The sequence below is a fragment of the Belonocnema kinseyi genome, chromosome 3 (assembly GCF_010883055.1).
Source record: "Belonocnema kinseyi isolate 2016_QV_RU_SX_M_011 chromosome 3, B_treatae_v1, whole genome shotgun sequence".
NCBI classification, from domain to species: Eukaryota; Metazoa; Arthropoda; class Insecta; order Hymenoptera; family Cynipidae; genus Belonocnema; species Belonocnema kinseyi.
In genome coordinates, this window is record NC_046659.1 from 84807568 (window position 1) to 84823506 (window position 15939).

Sequence of the window (15939 nt, forward strand, 5' to 3'; positions counted from 1 at the left end):
GTCAGTAACGTACTGTTAATAATGGGATACCTGTCTTATATTTCGACAAGTTATGGTGAAAACGTGAGAAGTGACATGGACAAATGGATTAAATTTCAACGTAGACTCGTCATTTTGAAAGAACAAAATTTTTATATCGACTCTTGATGAAGACCCGCAGTGTTGGTCGAAACGTTGAGGATTTTTTTAAAAGAAATAAATATGTTTTTCACATGTTATTTCGGATGCTTTTATTTTGATTTTATCATTGACCGTAAGACCGAACATTTGCTGAATTTAGCTAAAATACTGATTGAAAACTGTAATTCTTCAGAGGTTTAAAAATCATTTGAAATTAATCAAATATTTTGAAATTTTTGAAATTGGCCGAGAAAATTTAATAATTGGCCGGGAGAAAACCAGGAAATGACTGGGAGTTAAAAGTCATCGATCGGTTAAACACCATGAGAATATCGCTTTCATTTTGAGAACCATTAACTTCCAACTTTTTTGCATATTCAGGCTACTCAAGAGGCAGTGGAAAACTTGAAAACGTACAGCAGAATACTAGATGCTTCTATGATAGAGTATCATGAAGAGCGAATGAATACAGTAAACAAAATCATGGATAGAATGTGGAACGTTGTCTACACCGGAAATGATACGTCGACCATCCAAATTCGAACAAACGCAACTGAAGGAACAGATACTGCCAGAAGAACTTACAATTACAAGTTGATACAGAAGAAAAACGGAGTGGAAATGGACATGAAGGGACGTTGCAGCGCAGGACAAAGGGTACATTTTTGACTTAATAATCAAGTTTTATACCTTATCAGGAAACAGGGATAGCCGGGAAATGACCCGGAATCTGTTTTTAACGGTGAAAAATCGGGAAATTACCAGAAATCTGATTAAGTGACCGGGATTCTCTCAGGAGTGTACTAACAAAAGAATTAAAAGCTTTTTCAGAGTGGCCGCTGTACCGAGAATCTGGGAAATGACAGTAAATTTATTTCTTACTGGGAATTTGAGAAATTTTTAGAAAAAAGAATTCTCTCCGAGTTTGATTTCAACAGTTTTTTAAATCATCAGTTGAATTTTTATCCTTTTCAATTATGTGTTATTCAATTTACAGTGCGTAATTCGAAAATCTTTCACTTACAGATTTTCCATTTTGGATTTTAATTTTTAAGCGTACATTCTTAATTTAAAAACAATTTTGGATAAAAAAAACTTTTTAGTTGATCAAATGGGAATATAAATTATAATGATTTTTTTAATTGAACTATAAGTTTAGGATTAACAAGTGAATAATAATTGATTTTACAAGAGGATTCGAAATCAGTTTAAAATTTAAGAAAATCCAGATTTTAACGTTAAAGATTAAATTGTCTCAATTGGAATTTAGAAAGTCTTAGTGTAGATAAACAAAATGTAAACGTCCGATTAAAACTTATCTAATATTTAAAAGTTTTGAATAACTAAAAAATAATATATTCATAATTAAAGGCTTTTATCAAATTTAAAATATTGCCTTAGCCTACATTTTTTTTAACTAAGAAAAATAACAATTGCTTTTATTTTTTTGCAATTATTCAGACTAGGGAAACTTTGACAAAAATTTCTATAATTTGAAAAAAAAAAATTGAAAATGCTCGAATTTTTTAAATTGTGGGCTAATCGAAAAAATCGGCTAGAATAGTTTAAAAATATATTTGGTATCTCTTGAAAATTTTAAATGAAATTTTTGGATCTATGAAAAAAAATTTTTTTTTCTGTTTTCTGAAAATTTTCAAATTTTTGAAAAGTATATAACTTTTCTAATTTTGATCAAAATAAAAATTTTTTGTTTAGATAATTTGCAAGTCTGTTACCCATCTATAAGAAACTTTTAACAAAAATTATAATATTAAAACAAAAATTTTCAAATTTTCAAAATGCTCTCAATTGTTGTACTTTGATTGGAAATGTCTGATTAATGAACTTGACCTTCATTTTGGGGAACTTCAGAAGTGTATGAAATTCGGACTCGATTGGACAAATCCTTCAAAAGTTAGCGTGGCTACAACATTCAGGTAACCATACATACAGACAGACATACAGACGCAGACAAATTTTTTATCTTTGAAAAGATAAAAAATTAATTAAAAACGTGTAATCGTTTGAAATAATTTAAACAAAGTGTGTACATATAGCGACAAAATCCGGTTATTCGTACCGAAATTTTGATGCAAATAGCCCGCAGCCTGATTTGAAAAAAATATAGATTTTTGCAGATTTCGAACAACAAATTTAGGAGCTTTTTAAGAATTATGAAAGGCTTCAAATGAATAAATTGAAAATTACTTTATTTTTAAAAAATAATGTTAAGAGAATATTTTAAAATATTTCTGAAGTCGTCAAAAATATTTATAATTTTACAGGATTAAAACCAAATTTAGGGACAATTCGAATCATTATAATAGATGTTTAGAAGTTCTGATAAAATTTCAAAAATAATTGAAAATTTTAATAAATGTAAAACAACATGTAGATGTTTCAATATTTTAAAATAAAATTTTGATGCTTTCTAAGGATTTTAAAAATAATAAAAATGAAAATAATTTAACTTTTAATTTCAGAAGTTTTCAGTTTATAACAAAAAGGTAATCTTTCAATTTTCAATATTTCTAGTTTAAAATTGCTTAAAATGAATTGCAGTCGGAAAAAACGGCAAATAACCGGCAATTTTTGTATGCGAATCAAACGACACTCCTGCTTTTTTCATATATTTTATTACGCTAATTCTGAGTTAAAAAAGGGAATATGTGAAACGAAGTCATAATCCTTCCTCCAAATAGGGAGTTTTCCACAAGATTGATAATTTTTAGTTTAGGCAGGGAATAAATCAAAGAAAAAAAATCAATTTTCATGATTTGGAAGAGGATAATTTTGAAAATAATTATAATTCTAAGTTACGAGATAGCATTTCAGTAAAGAAGTATAATTTTGAGTTTGGGATAGGGAACTTCAGTTAAGAAATATAATGTTGACAATTGGGACAGGAAGTTTCCTTAAATTATCATAATTTCAATTGAACAGGGAATTTCATAAAAAATTCTAATTTTTACTTTGAGGTAAGTTGAACTTCCGTCAAGAATTATAATTCTGGCTTTAAATCAGAGAATTTAGTAAAGAATTATAATTTGTATTGAAACAGGTAATTTTTTACATTAAACGGAAATTTTGGAATATGATTTTTATTTGGTTTAGAAGAAAGTAATAAAAAAACACTATTCCAAGTCAGAATTTGTTAGATTTTGAACATTCCTTTTTCCAAATGTTGGAAAACGTGCATTTCTATATTTCTGAATTAAAATAGCAAATATCGTTAATAAATATAATTCTGACTTAAAACAGGGAAATTTTGGAAATCAGTGTAATACTCACTTGGAACAGAGTCTTTTTGTGAAGAATTATAATTTATACATTAAGACGAGGAATTTCCGTGAAGAATTATAAAGACAAATTTATAAAGAAAAAAGAACAGGGAATTTTCATACAGAAGTCAGGGTGACCGCTGGACCGGGAAACCGGGAAGTGACTGGGAATTTTTTGAAACCGGGAAATGACAATGAATTTTTTTTTACCGGGAATTAAAAAAATTTGTAGAAGAAAGACCTGTCCACGTTCGATTTTAAAAGTTTTGAAACAATTAGTGGAATTGTTATATTTTTCACTTATGCTATTATTTAGCTTGCAATGCGTAATTCAAAATTTTTTTACTTTAAAAATTTTTCATTTAAAATTTTTATTTCTAAGCTTACATTCTTAATTTAAAGCATTTTTAAATGCTTTCTTAAAGACTTGAACAAATAAAAAATAAAAACCTTTGATGTTGAAAATTTTTGATAAAAAACATTTTTATTTAATAAATAAATAATTTTTTTAAATTTATCTGTACTTTAAGTCATAAAAAAGGAACAAAAACGATTTGACAAAACGATTCTAAACCAGTTCAAAATTTAAGAATTTTCAGATTTAAACGTTAAAACTTAAACGGTATCAATTTGAAAGTCTTAGTCATTAAACAAATGTGAACGTGTGACTGAAAGTTTATAAACTATTTTCAACTTAAAAATAACTTCATAATAATATATTCTTAATTAAACGATTTTATTAAATTAAAAATATTGTTTCAGTCTAAAATATTCAATTTTTTAACCATTTAATTTGAAATTTTTAATTAAAAAAAAAGATTAATTATTGAATGCTTAGCAATATTTGAATTTTTATTTAAGACAAGTAAATTGAAACCAAATTTATAAAAGTAAAGAATCTTTAACTGAATTGTTTGACATAGAAAACCTGGAATCGTTAAAATTTCGAAGTGAAATTTTTAAATTTTGATGTATAATTTACAAACGAACATTTGTAGCAAAAATTTGAGTAATTTTAAGAGATATTCAGGAGTTTTAAAAAGATTAACAATTATCATGCAAATTTTAGAAAGTTTTCTTTAAATCTTCTAGAATCTTTTTTGAACATTCTGTTTAAATCTTTGAAAAACTTTTTAAATATTCTCTTCAAATAATTTTTCAAAATGAAAAGTTATTTTTAATTTTCCTAGGAATCTTTAGAAAATGTTTTTATTCTTTTGAAGTTTTTCACATTTCTTGAAAAGAATCTAATTTTTTTGTTTAAACTCTGCGAAAATCTACATTTTGTTTTATATTAGACTATCATTTCAAGTTTTACATTAAGTTTGAATCTTTTCAAAACTTCTACATATCTCTTAAATTGACTCAAATTTTGCCTGCAAATAATGAATGTTCAATTATTATTTATACATCCAAATTGTAAAGAAATATTCTATAATTTGCAGGATTTTCTGAAAATTGTAGAAAAAATTCAATTTATTTTGACAGATATTTAGAAGTTCTGAAAAAATTTTTAAAATAATTTTAATTTTTAAACCAACTTAAACAACTTCTAGATTTCTCAAGATTTTGAAATAAAATTTGGAAGCTTTCCAATGATGTTTCAACTATTTAAAAAGAAAATAATTGAATTTCTAATTTAAGAATTGTATAATATACGCGTAAATTATTGAGCATTTGAATAAAAATGTTTGAATTAAAAACTTAATTATAAATATAGTTAGATGTAAAATATGATATACTTCAGACCTATCTTGCTTGGTCTGAAGTATGTCATATTTTACATCTAACTATATTTATAATAAATTATTTACTCAAACGCATCACATCGCTATTTTCCATCTATTAATTAAAAATTTTTAAATTTCAATTTTAAAAGTTCAAAATTTAACAGTTCCACTTTGAGTGCTTTCATTTAAAGCTCAGTTGTGACTGGGAATTTATTTTGTCGAATAAAACGGCCACCCTGAGAACTATAATTTAGATTGTAAGACAGTGAATTTTCGTCAAGAATTATTTTTAGGCTTGGAACAGATATTTTTTGATACAAGACGGGGATTTTGGAAAATAAATTTAATTCTGATTTATGAAAAAGCAATTTACAAAAACAATACCTGAATTATAATAGATAATAATATGGTAAATAAATATAATTTTGACTTGCAATAGGGAATTTTTGAAAATAAATTTAATTTTAACTCTTAACAGGGAATTTCTTTAAAGAATTATATTTTTCACTTTCGAACAGGGACTTTCCAGAATGAATGATAATTTTCCCTTTAAAATAGAAAATTTCTGTGATTAGAACAGCCATCCTGATCTTTTAACACTTTTAGAAATTTCTTGAAATATTGAAAATTCACTTGAAATCATTAAAATATCTTGAACACTTTACAATTGATCGTGAAAGATTAACAGTTGACCAGAAGAAAACCGGGAAATGTCCGGGATTGAAAATCGCCCATCGGGTAGACACCCTGATAATGGAATTTTCTTGAAATTTTGATGTGTAAAATTTGTAGTAAAATATATTGCGTTTTGTTAGGTGTTAACTTCTATAATAATCCGAATGGCACTGGCTGAAACCTTCTGCGGAGAGTGTGGTGTGATGGCTTTGGATGAGCCTACGACTAATTTGGATGAGTCCAATTCTAAAAGTTTGGCAGACGCTTTATGCACGTAAGTTTTTTTTCAGCAAGATAAAATCTCTGGTTTGAAATTATAAGGCATTTTTAGGGATATATTAATAATTGTTTCTACTTTTTTCAGTATCGTTAATCTGCGGTCGCAACAGCAGAAGAGCTTCCAACTGATTGTGATTAGTCACGATGAACCTTTTATAACGAGACTGTCTCAGGCTAACTCTCACAAGGGCTATTACCAACTTACGAGGGGTCCAGAGTAAGTTAAATTTTTATTTTGAATTTTACCGAAACTACATTAAATTGTCCCAAAAATCAAGTCTGAGAAAAAAAGTTTTAATGATTTTAAGCATTAAAATAAGTCATCACAGAGTGTCACCTATTCACCTTTTGTCACCTATTTTCGATTTTGTCACCTATTTAAGGAATTTGTCACCTTTTTCTCCTATTTAGGTGTTTCTCTTCTGTTGTCACCTTTTTTCAGTTGAAAAAGTACAATTTTATTCAAAATTACAACTTGCACACCAAACACAGTTTTTATTACAATTTCATAATCGACGAATCTTGAACCTATTGATCGAATTTTCAAACAAAAAAGATTAAACTTCAACCAGGAAGAGTTGCATTTTCAAACGTAAACTTAAATTTTTAATTTGAAAAGATGAGTCTTTTACAAGCCAGTTTAATTTTGAAGCAAGGAAGACGAACTTTCAACTAAAAAATATGACTTCTAACAAATGAGAATTTTCACACCAAAAGGATTGATTTTCTATCAAAAAATAAAAGTGTTTAATAAATCAGTTGAAATTTTGACAAGAAAAAATTACTTTTTAAGAAAATAGTTGAATTTAGATTAATTATAAAATAAAAATATAATTTATTTCAGATAAAAATAATTAGCTTTCAATCAAAAAGGATCAATTTTTAACCAAAGAAGATGACTTTTAAACAAAGCAGTTAGATTTTCAACCAAATAGTAGAATTTTTAACCAAGAGATGAATTTTTAGCCTACAAGTGATATTTTTTTTAGCAAATAGTTGATTTTTTTCACCCAATAAGACGATTTTTAAAGTAAAAGAGAATTTTCAATCCAAAATACAATAATAGACTTTTCAAATAAAAAGAATTAATTTTCAATCAAAAAGATGAATGTTGAACCAAAAAACATGAATTTTCAATTAAAAGAAAAATAATGTTTTGACAAACAATATAATTTTTCGTCCGAAAACGATTACTTTTTAACAAAAGACTTTAATTTTCAATAAAATAGTTCAATCTTTAACTAAATATTAGAATTTGTAACCAAAAAGTAGAATTTTGTACCATAAAAATTATTTATTAAAAATTCCACTCCTGGGTTGAAAGTTGAACGAATTTTGTTAAATTTCATTTTTTTTCGTTGAAGATTCATAATTTTAGTTGAAAGTTCGTTTTTTTCTTTTTGTTAAAAAATTAAATTAAAAATTCGTTTTGTTGTAAACAAATTTTTTTAAACTACAAATTCAAATATTTTGTTTAAAAAGTCAACTGATTAATTGTAAATGAACTATTTTTGTTGTTATTTCATGTTTTTGTTTTTAAAATTAAATTGTTTGATAGAGAATTAGGCTTTTTGGCTTGAAAATTCAACAAATTGGTATAAAATTAAACTGTTTTTGTAGAAAATTCGTTTTTGTTTTTATTGAAAATTCATTCTCAATGAAAATTTATCTACTCCATTTTTGATTAAAAATTCAACATTTTGATTAAAAAATTATGTTTTTTTGTTGAAAATTCGTCTTTTTTTTTGTAGAAAATCAACATTTTTGTCAAAATCTAGTCATGTTGAAAATATATACTGTTTGGTCAAATCTAACTGTTTATTATTTTGTATTCAAGTTTGGTAGTGGAAATATCAACTATAAAATTTTTTTTTCTGAACATTCATCTTTTTTGTTAGAAATTGAACAATTTGCTGAACATTATTTTTTATTCTGGACTGAACATTTTTTCTTGGTAGAAATTTAATCTCTTTTTTGTGAAAAATGTATCTTCTTAGTTGAACATTATCTATTTTGGTCGAGGATTAAACTATTTTGTTGAAAACTAAAAAATTTGGTATTAAATTCAACTTTTTTGTAGAAAATTCGTTTTTATCGTTGTTCTTTTAATTGGAGATTAATTTTTCTCAAGGGAAATTCATCTGCTTAATTTTTTGTTTAAAAATTGAACTTTTATGGTTTAAAAGTGCAGACTATTCATCTTTTTTGTTTGAAAAATCAACAATTTGGTAAAGGATTTAACTATGTTGTAAACAATTCAATGGTTTTGTATAAAAATAGTTTTTACTTTTTTTAAATTGAATATTAGTTCTCAGTGGAAATGTAAATACTCCATTTTCAGGGCGGCCGTTTTAATTAAAGAAAAACAAATTCTGGGCATCTCTCGGTTTACAACAAATTACAACTTGTTTGTCTTATTTAACATTTGTTTATCACCTATTTGTCACCTATTTATCACCTATTTCAGAAAAAATGTCCTTTTTTGGAGACCTTTTTTGCATACCTTTTTTGACGACAATAGGTTCAATGAAAAAATATTTCACCACAGATATGCACACCCCGAGCATTTAGCTCACATACTATCTAGTTGGCCAACTCACGCGGGAACGACCTACATTCAAAGGCACAATGCTGCACTAAGAATGCTTTATTACCATCTCTATCACTCTTACGGCAATTGTTTCTGTTGCTCACTTGAGGCCTGACATGGTTCTTCTTGACTTCGAGAAGGGAACCATGTTCGTTATCGAATTTTCGGCTCCAGCTGACAAAAACATCATAACCAAGGAGAATGAAAAGAAAGAGAGGTATCGAGACCTTATAAGGGAGTTGCAACGATTGTACCCGGAATATTCTGTTAAATTGATCGTCCTTATCATCGGCGCTCTTGGAGGTGCCAAGATTTCACTTGCTAATGGCCTAAGAAGCATCCCTGCGTGTCAACAATATGCTAAAACACTTGCGGGAAAAATGCAGAAGGCGGTAGTCCTTGGGTCGCTCCGTGTTCTTAGGGTGCACGAGGCTTTTGCTGGATCATCGTATTGATTCCTTTACAGACTGTAACTACCTATCTCAGTGTCGTGAGACGTGGTTGTAGCTGAAATTTTGCTGCGATTTCGCTGGGTGCGGGTGCAATTTTCCAGATTAGCACCCGCTCCCGGCGAAATCTTGCGGTTGTCCTTATGACAAAATTTTAATTGTGTGTGTGTATCTTGTACAAAAAATATCCATTAATATAATACAATTATATTTATTTACAAAAATTTATAGTAATAAATAAAGTTGATTTTTTTATGTCTATTATTCAATTTCAAATGAGATGAGAGTTGTATTCTCGAACCGCTTTTAATAAATTTTCAGGATACTTAGCATTTGTACAAGCTAATTTATGTTTAGCCCAAGTTGTTTTTAAATCAGCATGAACAGATTCCATACACTGCCCACTAAAAAAATCCCAGGGCTTTGCATATTCTGCGAAAGAAATGTAATACATGCAAAAACACTGCATGAACTTCTGGTGTAATAGATATCTCCAAGTTATAGTAGCTTTCTTGAAATGCAGAAATTTTTTTTTTCAAATTTTGCTTATAAATCTTGAGAAAAACAAGAATTTAGAACTGTTCGAAAGCCTTAAAAATACTTGACATATTTAAGGCTTGTGATACAGTAAAAACTACGTAAAATATCTATTTTATTTAACAGTATTTTAGAAGAGCATAGAATCTGTGCATGCGGATTTCAAAACATAAAGTAGCTTATACAAATGCTAAGTATCCTGAGAATTTATTAAAAGCGGTTCGAGAATACAACTCTCGTCACGTTTGAAATTGATTAATAGACATATAAAAATGAACTTTATTTGTTTCTATAAATTTGTATAAATAATTAAATATAATTTTGTTATATTAATGGATATATTCTGTACAAGATATATATAATAATCAGTGTAAAATACTTATAACTGTTAAATTGAATAAAAAAAACTATTTTGAAAATTAATGCGCATATAACTAAATTATTTCATAATTGTTTTATTATTATTCAGTTTTTAAGAGATTTATTTTTAAAAAGTAGTAATAATTCAACATTATGTGCGTTTTAATATAATTATATGATCATGAAACTATGCTAATATAGGTAAATGAATACAATAAATATAATTTTTGTAGTAAATTACTTAAATTTGGCAATTTGATATTTTTAAATTTCAAACGCACTTTTTTTCGAAACGGCCCATAGTGGTCTGAAACGCCCAAAAAGGTTGGTCAAAACCTGAAGACTCAATTTTTTGCTGATGAAATTTCCCACTTTGTGGTTTTTAGGGTCGTTGATTCCAAATCTGAAGTCAGATTTTACAAAAACAAAATGGCGGACACTTTTTGAAAATTGTGATTAGATTCGCATGAAACTTAGTATACATATGTTTTTGGTGCCGCTGATTTCAAATTTGAAGTCAGATTTTTCAGAAAAAAATGGCGGATACTTTTTCAAAATTGTAATCGGATTTGCATTAAACTTGGTAGGAATAGGTTTTTGGGGTCGCTGATTTCAAATTCGAAGTCAGATTTTTCACAAACAAAATAGCGGACGCAAAATGACGGATATTTTTCAAAAATTTTAATCAGATTTGCTTCAAACTTGGTATAAGTGGGTTTCCGAGGTCTTTGATTTCAAATTTGGCGTCAGATCTTCAAAATAAAATTGTGGCTACAAAACCGTGTTGTAGCCTTTTATTGTTTCTCATTGTAATTTACAATAAATGTATAACAATAATAATAATGATAAAAACAAATAAAAATGAGGAATGGCTACAAAAGAGGCGCCTATTGTTGTTCTGTATAGCATTTATTTTCATACTGCATCCTCATCTGAATCTGAGAAAGTATCAGTGCCAGAATCATCAGTTTCGGATACTTCGCGATTAACAATAGTCGGAGGCAACAAAAGTCTAATCGCTTCTTCAGATAACTTCAGACACCATAAGACGTTGGAAAACGTCTTGGAAATTTTTTTCTCATGAAAACTTACTTGCAAATTGTTCGCAAAATACTTTGATGTCCTTATCTCGCGACTCCTGTTCTTCCTCCGACAATTCGCCAATAGGCAATTTCGGGATCTTTTTCTCAATGCTGTTAAAATCTTTCGATGTTAAATTACAAATGTGACATCTCAAAGTGGAGGCTGTATCTGTCAGTGCATTCACAACTTTGCAATCGACCATTGAGAAAATTAGTTTATATGAGATTTCAATCTCCTTTCCATCAACAATTATGTTGAATAGAGTAAGTGCCTTGATTTGATCAGCAATATTTCTTTCTTCGGCACAAGCGAGCTCAGCTGTTTCGGACTTAAACTGTAAGCGTATCGGCCTACAATACCGTGAAGAGGAAGGCCTCGGATTTTTCCAAATAATTGTTTCACAAGTTTTCGAAGAGTGAGATGAAGGCGCAAGCTGTAGTGGAACAAGCGATGTTAAAAAAATACTCGCATCAGAACTTTCGGAGTTAAGAAATTTTTGCTTGTACTGGCTTTGCCCTGAGCTCCCATCACACTCCCATTTTATTATTAGCTCCAGATTTTTAACAATTTCTGGACTAAGAGTGTTTATAACGTCATATTATCTGAATAGCAGCGAGTTTTTGCTTCCAAGACACGTTTATAGGAGGGTAAAAATGTCGTGTTAACTTTTTTTTGGAGGTTTCTAATATTCTGATATGCGCTTTTCGACAGTTTCGAGTCGATTACTAAAGCTAGCGCGTCATCGCTGGAAACCTGAGATGGTCGTGGTTTGGACGATAACTTGTAGACAGTCAGGTATGTGGCAGCTCGCCTAGGAGATTTCGTGGTGACATCGTTGACGATTTTAACAGCATCAGTTTCCCCGGACTCAGGAAGACTCATCTTTATGGCAAATGCTAATTCCGCAGTGCTGTTATAAGCCCGAAGCTCCTCTGTTCTTCGTCTCTTCGTTCGATCACTGGCTGTTTTGAAGCCTGCAGAAGGACGTCCACCTTTGTTTTGCGACTTATTCTTGTTAACTGACATCTAAAAAATTTGAATTCAAATGTCTTATTTATTTGCAATTGAAGCTCTCAAATTTCTTTCAAAGTCTCAAATTTTCAATTGTTGATAGAGTTGTTTCCGTGAATTTTTTATTTCATTCAGTCCTATTTGATTCAATTATATGAATTGATTTCATGTATTTATTTATGGTTTTGTTTTTATATGAAGGAACGCTTACGGCTATAGGTATAGTAGCACTAAGCCCGTTCTTATTCAGTTTGAAGAAACGAGCACTCTTTCTTTCGGAATCTCGCCATCTTGATTTTAATTTCGAAAGCAGCAATTTTTTATTTCCTCAGGGGCTATTTGGAAATCAATATTTTTCGTTTCTGAAATGCTGCTTTCTAAAATCAAAAGCTGTTCGTTCAGGTCAGCTTGCAGGTTTGCTTTGGTCATCGTGAATATTTCCTTTCGAGTATACTGGAGCTGAGAACACAATTCCATTTCTAAAAAAAATTGATGTAACGTTAGAAGAATTTGTTATCTCACAATTGACACGCTCAGAGCAAAAGCGAACTAAAAAAAAGTTGCGGAAAAGAGAAGTAAAAAAACACGCGAGAACAAAAATGACTTAAGAATTCGCTGAGAGGTAAAACGACACAAGAATGAAGGGAGAAGATTTCCCCCACTTTGCTGCTGCGAAGACCAGCCCCGTGTAAAGCCGAAAATGCGCGAACATGAACCGAGCTCGCCCGACTTCACGAATGACGATCTAATCAGCTGCTCCCAGAGCTTCCAGATCGAGTCTTAAGATTTATTTCCACCATAGGTCTTCTATTTATATTTCGATCTACATTTGAAAGAAATTAAAGAAACTGGCGATTCTGATGTTTCGCGTGATTCTTAATTTCATGCATGAGTCGATTTTGAGTATGTTCTTCAGGTGTATATAATATGGATATTATTACTATTATATATATTATTAATGTTAATGTTATAATTATAAATTTTATATTCATATTAATGACTGGTTGACTATTTTTTAATATAAATCGTTCAACTTTCAACTAAAACAATTAGTTTTATGCAAAACAAGTATATTTGGAATAAAATACAATAATTAAAAAAAAAAATTGTTAAAATTTTTTTGATAAAAAGTTCAATTTTCATCCAAAAAGTTAAAAAAAATTCTTTTAAAGAAAAGCAAAAAGCATTGTGTACAAAATGGTTAAAAATCCTCAAATATTTAAAAATCCTTTAAAATCTCTTGAAATTTTTTAAAGCTCTTGAAAGTTCCTTGCAATTTTAAAATTACCCTAAAATATTCTTAAATCCCTTAAAATGTTATACTAAATTATTAAAATCAATGAAAAATTCCATGGAATCTATTAAAATATCCTAAAATATAACAAATATTTCAAAATCTCATATTAAAATACCGTAATCGATTGGAAATTCCTAGGAACATTTTTAAATATTCTCAAATATTGCAATCCCTTCCAAGTATTTTGACATACCTTGAACTTTTTTAAAAAGATTTTTAAAGTATTGAATTTTTTTAAATAACCCTTCTAAAATTTTTTAAATTCTTTTAAATTCCTGTAAATTATAAAAATAAATTGAAAATTCTTTGACATCTTTTAAAACATCCTCAAATATTTAAAATCCTTAAAAATCTTTTGAAATCTCTTGAAATTTTGTAAAGCTTCAGATTAAAATTTAAAAAAGAGAAAAGTTTGAAAACGTTAAATGTTGAAATGTTTGTAGATTAGAGTTTTGAAAATGGGATCAATAAAAATTCAAAGCTTTCGAAATTTAATTTTCAAAAATTTTGAACTATTCAATAACAATAATTTGGCAATCTCTAAATGAAATTATTTCAGACTGAAATTTAGATGTATTTTATTAAAAATGTATTTTTTAGTATAGAATTCAGTCTTTTCAACGAAAGAAATGGATTCTTGATTAAAATAGATGAATTTTTTAAAAATAAGAATTATTCTCCACCAAAAAAAATGAATTTCTAACTGAGAAAATTCAACAGATGAATTTTTAATTAAAAACGGTCAATTATCAAGCAAAAAAAAAAAGAAATTTCGAATCAAATCGTTCAATTTTCATTGAAAAAAGAAATAAATTTTTAACTAGAAAAGATAAATTTTTAACAAAAATGTATACAATTAAATTCTTAGTTGAGTTTTTATTCAGGCCAAAAACAATTATATTCTCAACAAAATATTTGAATTGTTAATAAAAAAAATTATTTTTTAACGTCAAATACAAATTTTAGACCATAAATGAAACAGTTAAAATTTTTATTTAAAAAATCAGTTTTTAAAATTTATCTTTTTTTGGTAAAAATTTATTCTTCTTGTTCAAAGTTCATCTATTTGAATTAAGAATTCATTTCGTTCGTTAAAAATCCACCTTTTTAGTAAAAATTCTTTTCTGTTGATATAATATGATTTGTTTAGGTAAAGATTAAACATTCCATTTTCCGTTAAAAATTTATCATTTTAGTACAAAATTCAATTATATGGTGAAAATATTTTCCTCTTCGCAACAAATGTAATGATTCTATGGTACCTCAGAATTTTAAAACGAGAATAAATTTGAGGAGCAGCTGATTAGATCGTCATTTTTGAAGTCGGGCGAGCTCGGTTCATGTTCGCGCATTTTCGGCTTTACACGAGGCTGGTCTTCGCAGCAGCAAAGTGGGGGAAATTTTCTTCCTTCATTCTTGTGTCCTTTTACCTCTCGGCTAATTCGTAGGTCCTTTTTGGCTCTCGCGTGTTTTTACTTCTTTTTTCCGCAACTTTTTTTTTAGTTCACATTTGCTCTGATCGTGTCAATTTGGAATTGCCATTTTTGTATAATTAATTTATTTCTTATTATAAATATATAGCATGCATTTTAAATTTACTGCTTATAATGGGAAATGAATGTGTTTTCGCAGCGAACTTAAAAATAAAGGATCGGCGTCGTAGTGGTAGAGAAAAATAGCTCAAGCCGATTATATATGATAGCTCTTACTTGGCCAGTCAGTCTGGCCAGTTTCCAGATAGTTTCCAGATAGTAAAACCTTTACTTGAATCACGAATCTGAAAACAACGCGGAGTCTTACGGAAAAAACTTTTCGGACGATTTTTGGAAAATTGTTAATGTATAAATAATGTATAAACACGTATAAATAATGTATAAACAATTGTTACACAAAGTAAATTGTTAAAACATATTACCAACCTTGAGGTGCCTCCTCTATCTTCTTCTTGAAGATTTTTGCACATTCGACAATTCCTGTGTGCACTTTGAACGTTGTTTTTCTCGTTCCTTGTAGCACGTTGCACGGAGCACGATGTAACAAGGGCGACTTTCAGACGCTACTATGCGTCTCGTAGGCAGCCCATCTATTTGATATTCGAGAAGTAAATGTGGAGGAACCTCGTTTACCTACTACCACATACAAAATCTCTCGGAATTCTTTTTTTTTAGGTTTTTACCATTTTTTTGGGCGTTTCAGACCACTGTGGCGGCCCGGCGAAAATGGTTGAAATTCGGCACATATCATTTATTTTACGTTTATACTGATTTTTTTTATAGCGAGTAAAGTTGCCGATATGCCTATATTGTCTACTTGACCATGTGGTAAATTTTAAACTTCGGTAAAAGAGTGATTTTCAGAATGAGTGTTGAAATGTGTCTAATTGAATTTTATGTGACAATCCGGATATTATTGCATTTTAAAACTAAGAAAAGGCACATTTTAACCAAAAATAGAATAGTTGAACTTTTAATTAAACTAAATAATTTTAAATAAAAAAAAAGTTTCTTCCAAATAGGTGAGTTTTTGA

The 15939-nt window shown here is 28.6% G+C and overlaps 1 protein-coding gene across 1 annotated transcript in view; it reads left to right on the forward strand.

Annotated features, from left to right (window-relative positions):
• Nucleotides 1–15939, forward strand: part of LOC117169353 (DNA repair protein RAD50) — a 58922-nt gene that overhangs the window by 41250 nt on the left and 1733 nt on the right. The window contains exons 13-15 of the mRNA XM_033355691.1: nucleotides 502–777; nucleotides 5947–6080; nucleotides 6171–6302. Coding sequence (XP_033211582.1) covers nucleotides 502–777; nucleotides 5947–6080; nucleotides 6171–6302 — 542 coding nt within the window. The remainder of the gene's footprint in view (nucleotides 1–501; nucleotides 778–5946; nucleotides 6081–6170; nucleotides 6303–15939) is intronic.